Source organism: Neofelis nebulosa, chromosome 13 (genome assembly GCF_028018385.1).
Source record: "Neofelis nebulosa isolate mNeoNeb1 chromosome 13, mNeoNeb1.pri, whole genome shotgun sequence".
Taxonomy (NCBI): Eukaryota; Metazoa; Chordata; class Mammalia; order Carnivora; family Felidae; genus Neofelis; species Neofelis nebulosa.
The window spans coordinates 66,389,991-66,409,770 of NC_080794.1; the positions used below are offsets into that span (position 1 = coordinate 66,389,991).

General features: G+C 54.0%; 1 protein-coding gene across 3 annotated transcripts in view; it reads left to right on the forward strand.

Annotated features, from left to right (window-relative positions):
- NEURL1 (neuralized E3 ubiquitin protein ligase 1) overlaps nt 1-19,780 on the forward strand; it is a 79,909-nt gene that overhangs the window by 43,657 nt on the left and 16,472 nt on the right. The window contains exons 1-3 of one of the 3 annotated variants that reach the window (XM_058697675.1): nt 1,949-2,083; nt 15,404-15,645; nt 16,048-16,369. In XM_058697675.1, the coding sequence (XP_058553658.1) occupies nt 2,050-2,083; nt 15,404-15,645; nt 16,048-16,369 (598 nt within the window). In that variant the 5' untranslated portion in view covers nt 1,949-2,049. Of the gene's footprint in view, nt 1-1,948; nt 2,084-8,956; nt 9,065-15,403; nt 15,646-16,047; nt 16,370-19,780 lie in introns of those variants that run through there. The other 2 variants (XM_058697676.1, XM_058697674.1) reach the window with 2 other exon arrangements.

Sequence of the window (19,780 nt, forward strand, 5' to 3'; positions counted from 1 at the left end):
AGCAAGATGTGCCTGTACAAAGGGGCAGCCTTGTGTGGAATTGGGTGTCACAGCTCATTCCAGAGAGGAGACTCAGGCATGCCTCTGGTCTGGGAGGAGGATCAGCATACTGGGCTTGTGGACACTTTTACCCAGGGCCTGCCTAGCCCTCTGGCCGGTGACACTAGATCAGGCCTGAGTGCCCCTCCCCCAGACCAACTCACGGGCGGCAACAGCAGGGTCTTGAGGTGAAGGCTCAGAGCCCAGCACAGCCCCTCGTAGTGTCCAGGCCTCTGAGTCCCTTATGATATGGGGCAGCCCCTACCTTTCCCGTAGCTCTTTCCCCAACTCCCATGTCTCCGCCCACTGGCCTTCCCTCCCCACCCAGATCTTTCCCTGGGAACCCAGATCCCTGACCCTGAGGACAGGGGCTGGGCCGGGGCCCGGGAGAGGCCCTTGTCCTGCAGAGAGCTGCAATGCGTGATGGACTGTGAGATTGTCTCACAGACCCAGGCTTGAGTCGTGACTCTGCTTCTGACATGGTGGGTCACCTCAGTCAATTTCCTGAGCCTTTCAGAGCCTCAATTTACTTTTCTGTAAAATGGACGTACCTACCAGTAGTGCCTCCCACCTGGAATACAAATGAGATAGTGCATGCAGTGCCTGACACACTGTGAGTGCTCGTTGCACAGAACAGCGTCGTTCTGGTGATTCCCTTGTGCTCCCAGCACTCACGCCTGCCTAGGACTCGAGGGGCCTGCCTTCCTCCCACCCTCTGCCCTCTCTGCCTGCAACTCTGCCTGCAACCTCTCCCCTAAGTGTGGGGTGCCAGGATTTTCACACTCATGCAGTCTAGAGACTGCATGAGTCTGTGGGAGCGTGCGTGTTGAGTAGGTACATTGCAAGGTGTGTGTGTAACGGTGCGAGTGTGTGTCTGGTGGGCAGGAGGTAGGTAAGCGTGCATGGTGGTGAATGCTTATGCGAGCCTGGGTTTGTGCATATACATGGGGCGTGGTGCAGACAGGTAGTTAGGTTGCTGACACACATTACCATTAAAGGGACCGTTGGCGTGGAGGTGAAAGCATGGATCCCTGGGCTTCCATCCCAGCCCTGCCACTTTCTGGGTTGGTAACCTGCCTCTGCCTCACTTTTCTCATCTATAAGATAATAATAATAATAATGGTACCTATTGATGACAATACTGACCTCTTCACTCAGCCAGTGAGGACTGAAGGAGTTAATACTCCTAAAGCATTTGCAGTCAAGCCTGGAAGAAGATAGAAGCCATGTTAGCTGTTTGTTATTAAGCTCCACTAGCCCGACTGTAAGCCCCTTGAGGATAGGACAATGTGTGTTTTGCTCACCATGGAACCCTCACTGCCTTGCCCATTGTCTGCAAGTAGGAGGTGCATAATGACACGTGAATGGCTGTAAGCCTGGGTGAATGGGGAGGTTGTGTGCATGTGTGTGTATCTGTGATGAAGTGGGGAATGAGCATATGTGTGTGCACACACGTGCGTGTGCGTGTGTTTGTGTGTGTGTGTGTGTGTGTGTCTGCTCTGGTTGGGGCATCTCCAATGCTTTCTGGAGCTTGGCTATTTCAGGAAGCCTCTAGTCTCCTCCTCCTTATGTAAATAAACATGACAGATCCCATTGCCTGTACCAGTGCGGGGAGGTGGGGGAGGCTCCGGGAGTGGGTGGGAGCCTGGAGGCAGCAAGCTGGGCCAGAGGGGTGTGCTTGTGTGTGCGTGAGTGCGTGTGTGTGTGTGTGTGTGTGTGTGTGAGAGAGAGAGAGAGAGAGAGAGAGAGAGAGAGAGAGAGAGAGAGTGTGTGTGTGTGTGTGTGTGTGTGTGTGTGTGTGTGTGTGTGTGTGTAGCTGGCCTCGCAGGCAGGAGCCGTGTGCGGGAGGGAGTTTGTGGGGACACGGGAGGGGCGGGCTCTGCCCTGCCATGCCGGCTGCTGGCCGCGGGGGGAGGAGGAGGGGCAGGAGGAGGGGAGCTGGCGGCTAGGGTGGCTCGGTGACGAGGCCAGCCGGCCAAACGAAGGTGGCCGTGCTGCCCGCTGCCTGCGATGGGGGGACAGATCACCCGGAGCACTCTCCACGGTAAGGCCCCAGCTGATGCTAGGGGGTCTGCCCGGTCCCAGCCTGGGGACCACCTGGGGAGGCTGGAGCCCAGGACACTCGGGTGAGGGCATGATCATTCCCCTGCCTCTTTATTCCTTGGTGGGCTCTGGGGCCGTGGGAGGGGGTGCTTTTGGGTGGTTGGCACTGGGGAAAGCAAGGGAGCCTGGAGAAAGCAGGAAGAGGTGGGCTTTCTCTGGTAGCCGGCAGAGGTCAGGCAGCTAAGTCTCCCCACAAAGTCTTGTTGTTCTCTTACCTTCTTGGGGTGCTGACCAGCCCCGACATGGGATGTGAGGCCCTGGGTCTCTATATCCCCCTCTCCTAAAACTGAGGCAAACCATAGTTAGACAGCTGGGGGGACGCGTTTGTAGTCCTGGGATGCAAGCCATGGAGGTCAGTGCTGTGTTCCATGATGGAGACGTGGAGAGATGTGTGGGCACACATGTGTGTGCGTATGTGTGTGTGTGTGCCTGTGCTCACAAGGGTGCATTGGAGGTGTCTGTGGGTGTGTACCTGTGCCCGCTTGTGCCTAACACACGGATGTGCAAGTGACAGCCCCCCACATTGCCTGACCTCAGTTCTCAAAGCGTATGCTCTTCTGGGGAGGCCAGTGAACTTCTGACCCCTGGGGTGTATGTCCACGGTCAGACAGACGGACAGGCGGGCAGGTGAAGGGGTGGAAGGGAGGAGCACTGGTTGGCTCCCTACTTGCAGAGCTGCTTTGTGACCCGGCTCCTGTCCCCTCAATCTGCCTGGCTCAAGCGCTGTGGTCTTGGGAGTAACATGGCCGATGTGGCACCAGACCCAGAAGGGAAAGACTTCCCAGGGACTTGTTTTGTCATTGCTGGGCCCCAGGAGCTTGGGTTTCTGTACAAACTGGCTGGTGCCAGAACAGTGTGGGCTGACCTTGGGCAGTCCCTGCCACACTGCCCTGTGTCCCCTGCTCCCCCCTTGGACGGGGTGTTAGGAGATGGGGCAGCCTCCATCTGCTGAGTCCAGTGGGCACTAAGGAACCTGGGTGGGGCCCAGGAAGGAGGGAGGGTGGTGGCAGGAGTGATCGGGAAGCTGTGGCTGGGGACCGGTGACCAGGTGGCTTCTCTCCCTTCCAGGCTCTGGACTTTGAGAGAGTAATTTCTAATTAAAAAAGAAAAAGGCAGGAAAGGAGACATGGGAAAAGCAAATCATTGGCTCTCTTAAAAGGAAATAAATTTTGTCCTGGGCCTGGAGGGCTAAGTGACAGATGGAAGGTCCTGGAAGACACATAATCCGGAGCCGGCCAGTGGCCTGGGCCTTGGCCTGAGACTCAGACTAGGCTGACCTGGGCCCGGCTCTGCATGTCTGTGGCACGGGGGCTCTCCTCAGAGCTCACTGGCCCCAGCATGGCCTGTTGGCAGAGGGTCTGGAGCGGACTGGCATTTTCCACTGGAATCAGACTTGGGCAAGCCTGTGGCCTGGGAAGGACAGAGAGGCCCTCCAAACAGGCCCAGGATGCAGCACACTGTCCTCCAGCTGCCTTGGAGCACAGGCAAGACCGCCCGAGCCAGGATACGGCCTTCAAGAGCTCATGCTGTGGAGTAGATAGGTACATGTCATAGTGAGGCCAGGTGTCTTCTGGACCCTCGGTTTTCTCACCTGTTAATGGGGCTCATAGTAGTACCCTCTTCATAGGATTGTTGTGAGGGTTACATGGGAGAGTATGAATAAAGACCGAACATGGGGAAAACCAAAAGGGCTTGGAAAAGCATTCTGAGGCCAGGGTCATATCCGGGACAGGAGGATACCTGGGATATGCGGAGAATTCTAGGAGTGGGGGCATCCAGGCCGGGTGGACGTTGGCGAGTGCTAATCAAGTGTCTCATCTGCTTTACCCTCCTTCCCTCCCCCACCCTCAGCCAATACCACCCCCCTTAGGATGGGCCTCCCACCAAGCCGGCCCAGACCCTTGCCTCAACTGACCATCAACACGAGTAGGAGAGGGGGGTTGTGGAGAGGGCGTCTTTGCCTGTGTCCCATTGTCCCTTAGCCAGAACCTCTGCTTGCACGTCCTCACATGTCCTCGCCCGCATCCACAGCTGCTCAGGCCCACACCTATGCACCGGCTGTCCCGGCCACTGTGGCTTTAAAACTCTTCCCGGGAGGCGTGTTGGGGGAAGTGGGAGATTCAGGGGTATCGCTCCTTGCTCGGGGCGCCCTCAGCCCACACCCGATTCCCTAAGAATAGTTACGTACTTCTCGGTTGTATTTTCACCATGGGCCTTGGGATTTGGGTGTGGTGTGAACCCAGGTTTTGGATCGCTGGGTGACAGAGGTGAGGGGGCTGTGACAGTGGTATGTTTGTGGACGTGTTTGGCTGTCTGTGTTTCTGGTGTCTGTAGATCGTGTATGTGTGTTTTGGGCCTGTGTGTGTACTGAGTGATGTGTACATATCTGTCTAATATTTAAGGGATTTCATGCTTTGCCTTTGCTTCCACATGTGAGCAGCCACATTTATGTTGCCCTGTGCCTGGGACGTGTCCTTGTTATTCTGTAGATAGATGTCCGGGTTTCTGCACAAGGTGTGTGCGTGTGTGTGTGTGTGTGTGTGCGCGCGCGCGCACTTGCGCGCGGGCTGGTGGTGAGGAGTTGGGTTCCTCTGGGACCGGCCTGGCAGGAGACCCATGGGAAAAATTAATTCCCATTTGGAAAATGGTTTCGGCAGTTACATGCTTGATGTCTTTCATCAGGCAGATTTCCAGAGTGGCTCCTAGTCTTGAGGGCAGGATCGGGGGCGGGCGAGCACCGAGGGAGGCAGCAGTGATACTGAGAGGGCTCTCCTCCCCTCCCTCCCTCCCCTGCCCTTCCCTCTTCTTTCTTTGCCTTCCTCCTTCACCTCCTTCAGTGCTCCCCCACCAGCAAGGATAGGCCCAGTGCTGAGGGGCTGATGGGTGGATGACACACACATATTCACCCAGATGTATGTGTCACCCCCACGTTGATCTCTGGACCAACAAGCCCTAGATGCTGGGGTGCAGGGACTTGAGAGATGGTTCCCACTCTGTCCTTTCACAGAGGGGGATGCTGTGCCCAGAAGGGGGAAATGGTTGGCTGAGGTCATGGAGCTGGTGGCGTCAGGGGAAGCCAGGCCTTGTCCCTTCTCAGTTGGCTTCCCACTTGTCCTCTTTGGGTTCCTTAGTTCTCAAATGGGCAGCAGGGGAAAGGGCATCCTCTGGCCTTATAAGACCCTGGGATTAGCACAGAGGGAGCTGCCTGACTCCTGGAAGGGGCTCTGGAGGCTTAGGCCAAGGTGAGCTCACAGGTGTGGTGGCTCAGCTTGATCTGACTTATTCTCTTAATCCAGCTCCTCTGTGTCTGGCACCCAGTGAGCACCAAGCAGATCCTTGGTCATTGAGTAAGAGGGAAGAGCGAGGGGTACAGGCCCTGGGTGGCTGGACCATATGGCAGTTGGAGCTGCGGGTGGCTGGGAGGCAGGTGGGATGGAGCTGTCAGGGACAGATTCAGGGATGTGAGTCCTGAGCTGGGCAGTGAGGCCAGGCAAGGCTAGACAGGAAGAGGACGGTGGGGCAGGTGTTCTTGGTGAGAGTTTGAATCCCGGTCCACTGGCCATGTGACTTTGGGTCAGTCCCTTCATCTGAGTCTGAGTCTCATTGTCCTCTTCTGTACATTGGGGATGTTAAGGTTTACCCTGAAGGTTGGTGGAAAGATTAGGTAAGCTAATGAGCATTAAGTATACCCTGTGCATAGTAAGCACCCTATAAATGGATGTGTCTCTATGAAGGTTTCCGTGGAGGCTCCTCCAGGCCTCTGTATGTTCATGAGCACATACACACACATGCACCTGGTGCCTCTAAGGACCAAGAATATCTCTGCGCCCTCCAGCCCTGATGAGTCCCTGGGACAGAATGTTCCTAGATGCTTGTGTCCACCATCAGGCATGCCCAGTGGTTGTGTGTGTACATGCATGCACACATGAGTGAGTACGGATCTGTGTAAGGGGAGGGTGATGGTCTAGGTAGTGTGTGGATTTATGTGACGGAGCCATGCTTCCACCCAGAAACCCACATTCTCTCAGGCTTGGCCTGGGGACTTTGGGGAGATGCTGGGAAGATAAGGACCCGGAGCTGAACCCAGAATAGTTAGCATCTGGAATCCCCTTCTGGAATCTTGGGGTAGGATGGGGGTGGGGGAAAAAGAGGGCTGGTCCCCTCCCAGCAGTGAGGACATGGGGAGGCACAGCTGTATGCACATCTGGCTGCTGGAAAATGTCGGACTGGGATGTCTCACAGAAAGAGTGAGAACGGGAGGCTCAGTGTGGGGATTAACTTGGTGACAAAGGTGCCAATCTTGCCCACTCCCCGCTACCCTCCTTCACCCAGCTTGTCGTCATGGATTCATTCAGACTTCCAGGGAGAAGCAGGGCCTGCTGTAGGCTTAACCGGGGCTCTAGGGGAGATGGTAGGCCTACATGGCCCCTAACCCTGAGTCACAAAGGTGTGTGTACATGGAGGCTGCAGAGGTCATGGAGAAACCAACTAGAGTGGACTGGAGGGTTCGTGTAGTAGAGAGAGGACACTGGCCAGCTAGCTGGGGCTCGCCGAAGGTGGCTTTGCAGTGTGTTATCTGCATTCAGAACTTAGTTCTGTCACTTACCAGCTACGTGATCTCAGGCCAGTTATGACCTCTCAGAGCCTCTGTTTCCTTATCTATAAAGTGGGACTAATTGACACTGCATTGCTGCATAACGCACCTATTGTTGTATAGCAAATTACCCCAAAAGTTAGTGGTATAAAGCAGCAAACATTTCATTATCTCAGTTTCTGTGGGTCAGGAATCTTGACACAGTTTAGCTAGATACCTCCAGCTTAATGTATTTTGGGAGATTACAGTCAAGTTATTGGCTGGGGCTGTGGTCTCATCTGAAGGCTTGCCTGGAGGGGATCCATATCCACGCTTACGTGGTGATGGGCAGTTCTTGGTCCCTTGCCACACAGGCTTCTGCACAGGGTTATCTCAAGACATAGGATCTGGCTTTCCCCCAAGGGAGAAACCCAAGAGAGGCAAGAGAGAGTAACCAGGATGAAAGCTGAAGACTTTTTATACCCAGTCTTGGGCACGACCTCCTATTACTTCAGCAGTATTTCATTCATTAGGAGCAGTATTCCATTCCACTCTACACCCAAGGGGCAGGGACTGCAAAAGGGGATGACTTCCAGGAGGCAGATGTGTGGATCATAGGGGCCACCTTAGAAGCTGCTTCTTCCAGACACCTGCCTTGCAGGAACTGAGACAGTGAAGTGAGCTTGTATGTGAAGGGCATCTGAAACCAAAGAAAGAACTAACTTTCATGACTTTCCCTTTCTTCTTTTTCCTGCAGGCAAGTAGGGGAGCTGTTGAAGGTTCTTAGGCACGTAGTGTGGGATCTTGGTGCTGGGCAGTGAAGGAAGCTGTCCTTTTAGCACCCCTTTCTCTGATTTCTCCACAGGACACCAGAAAGGGCAGGGCACAGAGTAGGTACTCCCTGGACACTTGCCAATTGGTCAGTGGATTGAAGAATCAAACAGTGGCAGTTCATTCAACAATTTGCATTGAGCTCCCACACCGTGCTCTGAGCTAGGCACTGGGGAAACAGCGGTTTCTGCCCTCGGGAGGCTCAGGGTCCATCAGGGAGACAGACACAAAAAACCCTGCAGCCTTTTCTTGCCGGAAATCTGCACTGCAGAGAACGGAAAATGATCCGAGTGACTCTTCTCAACTCCCAAGGATGGCACGCACCCAGAACCATTCTGGATGTGGAGAAGACAGATCAGTGCATTGCCTACAGTGGGTGCCTCAGGGCATTTGCGGTTAATTCTGTGGAGGAGCCAGAATTGAAAGAGGCTACTTGGGTGCTGGATGCTGTTAGGGGTTTGTGGGTGGAGTCCCTGGGGGTCCATACAGGGCCCTCAGCCTAGTCTAGGGGAAAGTGGGCTTTAAAATCAAGGTCTAAAGGGGCACCTGGGTGGCTCAGTCAGTTAAGCGTCTGGCTCAGGTCATGATCTCGCAGTTCATTTGTTCGAGCCCTGCGTTAGGCTCTGTGCTGACAGCCTGGAGCCTGCTTCGGATTCTGTGTCTTTCTCTCTCTCTGCCCCTGCCCCACTTGTGTTTTCTCTCTCTCTCTCTCTCTCGATCTCTCTCTCTCTCTCTCTCTCTCCTCTCAAAAATAAATATTTAAAAATAAATGAAAAAAATATCAATGTCTAAAGAATGAGTGAGAGAAAGGCAGGTACATGGGTGGGAAGGAGGATGGAAACGTTCCCAGCAGAGAAATGGGGTTGGACCAAGCCTGGAAGCAAGAGGCAAGTGAGGGAAGTGGGCCCCTTTAAGGACCCCAGAGAAGTTCACATTTGCCCCGTTCTACCATCATCTCTCCCACCCAGGCTCCCTCTCTACCTTCAAACAGGCTTCCACCCTTCAAACTGACTTCCACAGTCTTTACCCCAGAGAGAGTCCTATACAGTGCATGCAGTCTAGGGTTAGGGCATTTGGGAGGAGAGAAAACAGGAGTGTCTGGGATGAAAAGAACGGGTCATTTCCTACAGGGGTGTTTGCTGCTTTTATAGGAAAAAAATAAGACCTTATGCTGGGACCGGGTGTTCAAGCGCACAACATTTTTCCACATCTAGGAACTCACTGGGTCCTCACAACAACTTGGAGAGATGGGCAGGGCAGCTATGATGACCCTGTGTTTTACAGAGAAAGAAATCAAGGTCCAGAGAGGCAAAGTGACTTGCCCAAAGTCACAGAGCGTGTCTGTGGCATGGCCAGGGATCTGAACCCAGGGCCTCCTGACTCTAGGGTTCATGTTCTTTGTCCTCCGACCCTTATTATCCAGGAAGTGAGACAGCCCCCCTTCACAGGAGGTGCAAACAAGTGTGCCAGCCCTGGTATTCAGGCCCACAGGTTCAGAACAAGGCGATCCTGAACACGGTGAGATTCCATCTTGAAAGATGGTTGGGAAGTAGAGAGGTGAAGGTGGGAGAGGGAAAGAACATGTGTGTGTGTGGGGGGGGGGGATAGCTTGAGCAAAGGTGTGGAGGTATGAGAGCACAGATTGATGTCAGTGGCAATAATAATCATTATTGTTATATAATAAGTATTAATTTTCTTCATTATTAATACAACTAATAGCTGCTAAATAATAATAAATGATAATTAATATTATTTTAGCAACCACTTCCTGGGTTAGTTTTAAGATCCCATGAAGAAGATCTGCCATGATCCCCATTTTACAGATGAGAAAAGCGAGGCTCCAGAGGTCTTGCAGTTAGTGACAGAGCTGCTGGGTTTGGAGGCAGCAGACCTGGGTTCAGATCTGGGCTCTTTACTCTGGCTGGGTAACTCCACTTCTGAGGAACTGTGTCATAGCGGCACTGGGGGCGTAATGAAGACCCTGCCTGTTAAGTCACATAGAGGTTGGTCGTTGTCATTAGCATTGCTCTCTCCCTGTCTCTCCTTGGCAGCCCACCTCAGCCTGGCCTGGGCCTCTGGGGCTCTGCCAGGATAGCTCTGGAGCAGAGCTTGGCCGGGGCAGTGCGGAGGAGGTCACTCTGGAGGCTGCATTGTATCCGGGCCTCTCTCTCTGGGACCCCACTGAGAGGCAGGAATGTGGTCCAGAGCTAGCTGAGGGTCACCTGGAAGGCAGGCCAGGCTTGTGTCTGGCACCTCATAAATGCCCAGGAGGAATGGCTGGGGGGGGGGGGGGGGCTAGTTTCCATTGTGTCAGCAGCAGCCTCGCCTGAGGGGGGAGAGTGCTCCCACTGTGGCTCCTGGGAAGCTTGTAAACCTGTCACTAAAGGGGGCCTCCCTGAGAGCTCTGTCGGGAGCCAGATGGTGAGACTGGGGCTCCACCAGGACCATTGGCTGCTGGGGGAGTAGTGTCCCAGCATCTTGAGGTCCTTTTGTTGTGGCTGCTCCCCCAGCTGGGACTGGCCCAGTGCCTTCTCCACACAGCCTTTCCCCACTACTCCTGCCATCTTGGATTCATGGGGAAAATGGGCTGCAGTATTAGATGCTGAGTAGGGTAAAGGACCCCTAAATAGCACCGGAAGACCAAGGTTCAAGACCCAGGTCTGTTTCTTAATTGCTGTGTGAGCTCAAGCAAGCTGATTAACCAGTCTGAATCATAACTCATCTGTAGAATGGAGACCTTAAGGGTCATAGTGTCTGTCGAAGTGCAGAGAGGGAGCCCTTTTGGATGGTGTAGGGAAGAAGCCTTGCCCCAGCCACCCCTCTGGCCCTTAATATCAGAGCTGTGCTCAGGGTTAATTCTCATTCTGCTTTCTCTCCTTCCTCCTCACTGGACCATAATGCCAGCTGAGGTGGAGGAGGGAGATAGCAGGGGTTGGGGAGGCGGCGAACACCCTGGTCTGGATCACCATGTTGGACACCTTGGAGGGCACAATTCGTCTTATTTTCTGTGCAAACAGCACCCCCTGGAGGCATGCAGGACAGAGCCTTGGTGGCTGTATGTGGAGGCCCTGGCCCTTGTTCAAAGAGAGTGATGAGGCCCCGCTAAGGCCCTGGTGGCAGGGAGGACAGGAGTGGGCGGAGCCCAGGGATGCTTCTTTCTCAGGTGGGATCAGCAGGTCGGATGTGCTATGCTCAAAGACTCCACTGGGGCCTGGGAGCATGGAGGGCTGGTGGGTTAGGGTCAGGAGTTCAGCTGGGGTCTGCCAGGTGGCAGGTGACCGTGGTCACTTGGAGATACCCAGCAGGCCAGAGAGGGTTTTCACATCATCTCCGCAGAGGTGGCACGGTGGCTCTGATTACTCAGAGCTGAGTGCAGAGAGAAGGGGCAGAGGACAGCCCCAGAAGCTACACTGTGGGCAGGAGGAGGCAGGCACAGGATTTTGCATGTCCAGGAATCAGTGAAGGTGCTTTGCAGCTGCCAAAATGCTCCCCTCATACCCACTTGAGAGGTTTAAGGCTCAGAGCGGCCGGCCCGAGCAGGCTTTCGGGTTTCCTGTTTCATGGTCCCAATCCTAGGCACTGCCTGCGGTCGGGTGATGGGGGCTGTGGTGGTCAAAGATTGCAGCCTCCCTTTCCTCCATCTCAGTGAAGACCTGATTTGTTAGTTGTTGTTGTAAGTGTTGCTTTTGAGGTATTCTTTATAGACAATAGCAGTCATTCTCTTTAAGTGCATACTTTGGGGAGTTTTGACAAATGTGTAAGTTGTGTGAGCACTGCCACAGTTAAGCTAGAACATTTCCATCACCACGAAAACTCCCTTTGTGCCCCTGTGTCTTCCTCTTGCCCAAACTCCAGTGCCCGCTGGTCTCTCTAGCCCCATAGTTTTGCCTGTTCCAGAGCATTCTACAAATGGAATGAGCACCTGTGCAGCCTTGGAGGCTGGCTTTTCTCAGCACGGTTTTGAGGCTCCTCTTTGTCATACCATTATCATTCACTGTTCTTGCAGAGTGGGATTCGCTGTGTTCCTGCACCGCATTTTACATCCAGCCATGTGTGAGGGCAATGTATGAAACGTGGTTTGCATTTCTGTTTTGGTGGCATATACATGTGTATCATGAAAACAACGTAATAGAATGCCAGGTATCTCCTCAGTGTACTACTTGCAATGATTTTACATGGTACATGGATGAACAGTTTTTTCCATATTTTACCAGATTGTGAGCTGAGTTTATTTTATTTTATTTTATTTTATTTTATTTTATTTTATTTTATTTTATTTTATTTTATTTTATTTTTTAAGTTTATTTTTGAGAGAGAGAGAGAGAGAGAGAGAGAGAGAGCAGGGAAGGGGCAGGGAGAAAGGGAGAGAGAATCCCAAGCAGGTTCCGCACTGTCAGCACAGAGCTTAACACAGGGTTCAAACTCACGAACCCAAGATCAAGACCTGAGCCGAAATCAAGAGTCGTACGCTTAACTGACTGAGCCACCCAGGTGCCCCAGTTGTGAGCATATTTTAATGTGCATTAAAAAAAAAAATGTGTCCAGCACACCAAACCCATGCTTTCTTGGCCGATTTAATGCTTCATGGCTAAGACTCAGGCCTTGCTGGTGCATTGCCCGCATTTGACGGCTAGAGCCTCTTTCTGCCAGCTGTGTGACCTTGGGTAAGGTGCTCAATGTCTCTGAGGCTTTAGATTCTTCATCAGTAACATGGGCTAGTAATGTCCCTCCATCCCTGTTAAATTTGCTGTGAGGATGAAACCAGTAAGTGTAGGTAAAACTCCCCGTTCAGAGCCTGGCACCTATCAGCACTTGGCTGCTGTTATTATTAGATGCATATGGCCCATGGGCGCTGGGTGTATGATTTATGTGTACTGTTTTGTACATCTCTGTGTACATGAATGTGTGTGTGTGCACGGTACATGTGTAAATGTGGGATTCCTGGCCTAAGGGATAAGTCTCGTAGGGTCTGGATTACCTTCATGTGCTCACAGGTGTATGTGTGTGCCCATGAATGTGCCTTTCTGAGGCCACATGTCTGGGTGTACATTGTGTCCCCGGGCTCCAGGGTTTCCTTATCCTTACTTCTCCATCTTTCTGCTGTCAGCCAGGATGGTGGGCCTGTGCTACCCTTCTCCACCCAAAACTCTGCCTGTGGAAGGGAGGCCCCGGGGAATGGTCCTCCCAGGGCCTAGGTCTCTGGTCCCTGGGTGTCTCCACCATATTTGCCCAGAGCTAGTGTTTTCTAGCTCTTTATGCAGGACGGTAGGACCCCACCCAGGATGGTGGGAAGGAGAGGAACTGTTTTAAAGGAAGCTGAGGTCCTGCAGTTGGTCCCTGGATTCTGAGCAGAGGCTGGGAAAGAGTCCCATGGGAGAGGCTCCAAGCTGCTGGGCTCAGCATGTTTAAAAAACTGCTTTATTGAGTTATATTGACATATGTTTAACCACATGTGTTTAGAGTGTATAATTGGGTGGGTTTTTACATACGTATACACCCACGAAACCATCACTGTAAGCCAGATGGTGAACATATCCGTCATCCCAAACACTCCCTTGTGCCCCTTGGTAATCTCTCCCCCTCCCCCCCACCCTTCCCAGGTAACCTCCAATCTGCTTGTTATCACTAGAGCTTAGTGTGCATTTCTTAAATTGGGACAAATGGGACAGGGTGTGGGCAGGGCAGGGGGCAGTGGCTGAAAGGAACAGAGGCCCTGTGGTTACTCCGTGGATTGTGTTTGCTTATCTTTAAGAACCGGCTTATTTCACTCAGCATAATTATTTTGAAATTCATGTTCCCGCTCGTATCAGTAGTTCATTCCTTGCTTACCACTGAGTAGTATTCCACTGTATAGACCTACCACAATCTCTAATCCATTTACTATGGTTTTTGAAACCGAGAGTCAAGCTGTGTCTGAAGCTGGCCTGATCCCAATGTGTACCTCTCCCAGGCAGGGCGCCTGTAGGTCACCTGTAGCCACGCTGTGCCCTTCACCCCAAGGGTCTCCTTCCCTGGAATGACCTCCCCTGCTCTGCGCTATCCAGGGCCCACTCAGCCTCTTCCAGGTAGCCTTCTCAGACTGACTGGGTCTCCTCTGGGCAATTCTCGTGTTTATTGCATAGTGGTCTTCAAAGGCCTTGAGCACTGTTCTGTGATTCTTCTAGTCTTTTCTCCTTAGTGAAAGCAAGGGGAACTCCTCTTTGTTCCAGCCCTACCTCCCACACACAGGATGTCTGACCAGCCATGGACTGTGGACACTCGGGTCTGGGCCCTCTGGGAAGAAGGAAGCAAAGATGCAAAGCGATGCAAACATGGCCTGGACTGCAGGCTGCGTCTTCCTAGCTCAGGACATTCCTCTCTCCATCGCCCTTTCCTCCCAGTCTTCCTCTCCTTCCTGGAAACCCTTCCTCCCCTTTAGGGAGCAGAAGGCGTCGGGGACAGGCCGATGGGGACTGAGCTTTCTGCATTATTAAATCACTGCCATGGAGGAACCCAACTCTGAAACATCCCAGAAGGCCTCTGTCGCATTCTGTGGTTTCCTACTTCCCCAACCCCATCTTCCCCATCCTCCTTGTGTCTCTCTCCTCAAGTTGATGGCATGGGCAGGGGCTGCCCTTCCTGATGGATGGGACACAGATCTTGGGGAAGAAATGAACATCCCCCACTTCCTTGCCCCCAACTGCCAGGACTGCATTAACACTCCCAGCGCTGCTGACACACGTCTTAGAGCCACAGGGTAGAGGCCGCCTATGCTGGAGCAGGGAAGTGACTTCCCTAAGGTCACACAGCCAGTCAGTGACAGACCCAGGCCACGCAATACCTCGTCCATGTTGCTTCCTCTCTCTGCCCCGTCTCCTGGACACCACCCTTATGTGCTTGTAACGTGCCTTCTCCTGGACCAAGCCCTGCCCTGTACTCTATCCCATTGTGGGGTGAGGTAGAACTGTGTGTAGGAGAAAGCAGCGTGCCTCCCTGGCCGGAGGCTCTTGAGGCAGATCCGGGTTCCATTAGGAAGCCTGGGTGCAGAGGCCTACCTGTGTGCAAGATGTTGTGGGCATGGGGGTGGTATAAAGCAGGAAGGCGGCCCAGGGTGGAGGGAAGCGGCCCCGAAGGAGGGAAGTGGCGGGCGTGGTCCTGGGGCTGCTGCTGCGGAGGCTGCTGCACCCACCTTGCTGGTCTCCCAGGGCAGCTCCGCGGTCACGTGTTCACTGTGGCTCAGCCTTGTCGTCAGCCCAGCCCCCACGCCCTCTCTTCCTCCTCCCCTCCTCCAGGAAGCCTTCCTGAGAAGTGACCTGCCCCCCAATCCTTATCACTCATCACTATCTGCCATTTTTATTGTGATTCCTGTCTGTGTCGTATTTCCTCTCCTGGACTGGTGTCTTCTCGAGAACAGGATCCGTGTTTGTTTCATGCCTGGTTGTCCAGTGCCTAGGACAGGGCTCGGTACTCAGTCGGCAGATAATGAATATTTGCTGAATAAAATAAGTGACGGTGGTAGCGAGTGGCAGTGTGCGGGGGTGGGTGTTGGTAGTAAATGCTGATTGATCACAAGGGTGGATGGTGGAAGACAGATGGTGGTAAATACTAGTGAGTAGCAGGAGATGGACTAGAATCCAGGAGATGGTGGGTGGGAGGTGACGGGTGAAGGACCAGGGAAGGTGGTGAAAGATACTCAATGGTGGTAGATGGCGAAGTGGGACATAGCAAGAGATGGCAGCAGGTGGCCCAAGGTGGCAGCGGATGAGTTGCAGTGACGGTGGACATCCTGGGCGGCGGGCAGCTCCTGCTGTGCCCAGCCCTCCGCCCCTCCGGGGGCCTCTGCCACCCGCTCTGACATCGCGGCCTGTTCCTTTGCAGACTCCATCGGGGGCCCCTTCCCTGTCCCGTCTCACCGATGCCACCACAAGCAGAAGCACTGCCCTCCGGTGCCGCCTGGCGGGGGGCTCCCGGCCACGCCACTGCTCTTCCACCCGCACACCAAGGGCTCCCAGATCCTCATGGACCTCAGCCACAAGGCCGTCAAGAGGCAGGCCAGTTTCTGCAATGCCATCACCTTCAGTAACCGCCCGGTCCTCATCTATGAGCAAGTCAGACTGAAGGTGGGCCCTCCCACTCCCTGCCCTCTGTGCCTCCCTGGACCTCGACCCTTCCCTCTCAGCACTGTCTTCTGTCCCGGCCACAACGACACCCTGCCCTTCTCTTGCCTCCGGGCCGTCCCTTCTGCTCTTCCTCATCCCTCCTCATGCTCTTCCCTCTTCCTCCTCCTTTCTCAACCTTCCCCGTGTGACAAAGAAGGACCTGGGGACGGGAGTGGCCATGGGGGCCACAAGCTGTCACTGGACAGTGGGAAGGCTCCTAGAGGAGGGGAAGGAGGACAGCTGGGTGGTGTGGCTCCCCGTAGGGGTCTGCCGACAGGGGCACACTCCCTCCCCTGGGGCCCTTGGCAGTGGCCGGGAGGCCGGCGGGCTGGGGTGCTGTCTGAGGCCATCTCCTCTGCCCAGATCACCAAGAAGCAGTGCTGCTGGAGCGGGGCGCTGCGCCTGGGCTTCACAAGCAAGGACCCGTCCCGCATCCACCCTGACTCGCTGCCCAAGTACGCCTGCCCCGACCTGGTGTCCCAGAGCGGCTTCTGGGCCAAGGCGCTGCCCGAGGAGTTTGCCAACGAGGGCAACGTCATCGCTTTCTGGGTGGACAAGAAGGGCCGCGTGTTCTACCGCATCAACGACTCAGCTGCCATGCTCTTCTTCAACGGGGTCCGCACGGCCGACCCTCTCTGGGCCCTGGTGGACGTCTACGGCCTCACGCGGGGCGTCCAGCTGCTGGGTGAGTGCCCGCTCCCCGTGCCCCTTCGGTGCGGGACACGCCTCCGGGTGCCGAGGTGTGACGCTGCTCCATCCCATCAGGCACGGGGACCCCTCTCCCGCTGGCAGGGCCCCGGGGCCTAGAGAGCACCGGGAGAGCTCAGGGAGCCTTCGTGTGCCCTGCAGAGTGCGCCCGTCCTTTGGACTCACAGCTGGGGTGAGGGGCGCCTGGGTGGGATTTCTGCCCTCCAGGGCCCCTCAGGTTGTGCCTTTGAGCAGCACACAACCTTCATCATAAATGGCAGCCTCAAAGACCCCCGCTCCCAGGAAGTAATGAATATTAACCTCCGTAACCATAGTGTAGTGAGCACTTACCTTGAGCCGGGCACTTCATTATTGCCGTTCTCACAGCATCCCTGGGAGGCAGATTCTGTTAGTGGGTCCCCTGGAGGCAAGACTCAAGCTCAGGGAGGTTGAGTCATTGGCCCCAGGAGACGCGGCAGGTGAGGCGTGGAGCCAGCACTAAGTCCCAAGTGAGGCCCTGGCCCCTGGGCTCTGCAGCCCCCCAGGAAGTCCAACCCCACCCTAGTGCTTCTTGCACGGATGTGGGTGAAAGGGATAAGGGGGGAGGGCTAGGGTGGCTAAGACTTTTCTGGCTGCCGCTGGGTGCCCGGGGTGAGTGAGGCTGCTTCAGGGGGGTGAGAGGGCACACATCCCGTGGGAGGCAAGGAGGAGCCAGGCTTTCTCAGGAGGGCACACATGGATCCTCAAATGCCAGCGCTGGAAGGGGCCTTGGAGAGTCTCAGGCTTCCTGAGTTGGTGGCTGAGTTGGGACTAGAATCCAGGTCACCTGACTCCCAGTCCAGGATGGCTCTCACCTTGCTCACTCGTGCACGTGCTGGCAAGTGCACATGCATGTGCGTACGTAGACTCTGGGTACAAATCAGTTCACGGGCAAAGTGGCTGTGTTGCCAGGCAGAGCCTGCATTAGCCTCAGCTTTCCCATCTATAAAATGGGCTGTTGGGAAGAGGAAGTTAAGTTAAAGAGGCTGTGAGCAGAGTGCCCAGCACAGTCCTGGGTATCCAGTCAGTGCTCAGCCCGTGCTTGCTCTTTCCATTTCCCATCCCTGCCCCTGTCTCCCTGCAGAGAAAAATGCCATGGAGGTGGTTGGAAACCTTTTTTTTTTTGTTTTTTTTTCCACTTTTTTTCCTTTCTGGCTTCAGAGCCTAGAAACAGTGAAGCTCTTTTGAAAACACCTTTATTTCAGTAAAAAAGACAGTGAAAGTAAAAACAAGTGAGTAATTGTCAGAAGCCTTTCTGTGGAGTTCCAAACATCAGGAGGCTGTTTTTATTAATTAATAGTTTGGGAACTTTCTGTTTTTTCAACTCAGTAAAGTGTTTCTACATTCACATGGACAAGTTAAGAGCCCGAAAGCAGGCTCTTCTAAGTCTTCATTAGTGGAGAAGGGAGCCGAGGCTGTCCAAGGATAATTCCCTTTGTGAAATGGGTGCACTTGCAGGGAAGGGCCTCACCTCCCAGCAAAGGAAGGGCAGTGGTTATGCCCCTGGGCTACAGAGTCAGAGTGACCCAGGTGGGATTCCTGGCCTCACCCTATACTAGCTGTGGGACTTCAGTTTCCTCATCTGTAAAATAGGGGTAGGTAATAATAAACAACTGTTCTCAGGGTTCTTTTAGAAGAACTCTGCTTAAAGAGCAGAGTTATGTGAAGCAGTTACGTGACTAATGACTGTCAGTCATCCACACCCATCCTGGAGAGGGTAAAGCTTAACCCCAGGTTCAAGTGAATACCTGCCTGCTGCTCTGATATCCTTAGGGCCTCACACTTCGAGGCCCTGAAGTCCCAAAGCCTGAGGTTGCACTCCAGCCTGGACACTTCTGTCTGGGCCTCAGTCTTCTCGTCTGAAAGAGTGTGGGACTACTATGGCTTGGCCCAGGGCTGGGCCAATGGTGGGAGACAGAAGTGTCTCCACTCTTGAAAAAGGTTATAGTCTTATTGGGAGGGGGCTGGGTAAAGGCAGTGGGGGCAGCATTCTTGCTTTCCCCTCTCCTAGCAACGAATGCCTTTTCCTGCAGTCCCCCCGAAATCCCATTCTGGTATTAAGGCCCAGCTTGCAAGCCACCTCCTCCTGGAGGTGAAGCCTTCTGGAGCTGAGTTCTCTTCTCTGTTTCTTGGGTTCCACCACATGGTGTCTGTGCTTCTCTCCGCCCTGAGGCATTGGCTGAGCCTTGGCCCATCCATATGTCTTGCACAAGACAGGGAAGACTTTGACGGTGAATCTGTTCTTACCTCCCTGGATTTCTCTCCAGAGTGGAATCTTGTGTCTGGCGTGGGAAGGACACCAAGCATTATTTGGGGGGTTGGGAAGGGAGAGTGGTGGGAAGGTTAACTTGTTAGATGAAGGATAGACCCAGATTTGCTCTCATAGACAGCGCCAGCCTCACTGAGAAGTTAGACAAAGCAAACCCTCCAGACACAATCAGGGCATAACCCAAGAGAAGACAGTAAATTGTTTAATGCTGTAGTCAGAGGATCCTTTCCATCTGCCGAGATGGTTTCCATCCAGCTATCTCATTTAATCGCTCAGCAGCTGGCCTCGGACAGAATGTTTTTCTTTCATCCCCATTTGTCAGGGAGAAAATTGAGACCCACAGAAGGCTTGGCTTGCCCGCGTAGGGCTGTGGCAGAGCTGGGATTTGAACAGGGTGTTCTGATGCCTAAAGCAGTACCTTCCCCAATAAACCTCCAGCAGGTTTAAGTATGGAGGGAGGCAGGAAATTGAGAGGAGGCTGAGGTCAGTGAGGGAGGATGGAGTCCAGGAGTATTTCTTGGAAAAGAGGGCTTAGGCTGGGCCTACAAATTCTAGGAGGGTCCGGGGAGGAGGTGGTGACGGGGACATGCGAGGTGAGATGGGGTTTCCAAACCTCAGGGGCCTAGGGAAGGCCCCACCCTCGGGCACAGCCCAGATGGCCTCACCTGGCCTGGCCCTGTTACCCCTCTTGGACCATAAATGGGTTTTCCCGCAGTATTTTCACTTGCATCCGGATTTCCCAGCAGGCTCCTCTCTGTACATTGGACAAGGCCGAGGGCCCAGCAGATTCCTGTCCTAGCTATAAATCACCATAATCCCTGGGTGTTTTCAAACACTGATTATAGCCCCTGAATTTAATTAGCAGATGAAAATATCTCTTTGTTTTGTTCTTCCTAAAGCGATTTCTTTTTTGTGTAAAAACAAAAGAAATCCATCCAAGATGTCTTCAGAGGTAGGCACACTGCTCTACACCGTCATTCTGTGGCGTCCCCTCTGGGATCGCCCATTGCCTCATATAGTCCCAGGGTCAGCCTCCTTCCCTTTCCTCCCTTCTTCCCACCCCAGCAACCCCCCCCCCTTCCCCCCCCCCCCCCCCCCCGC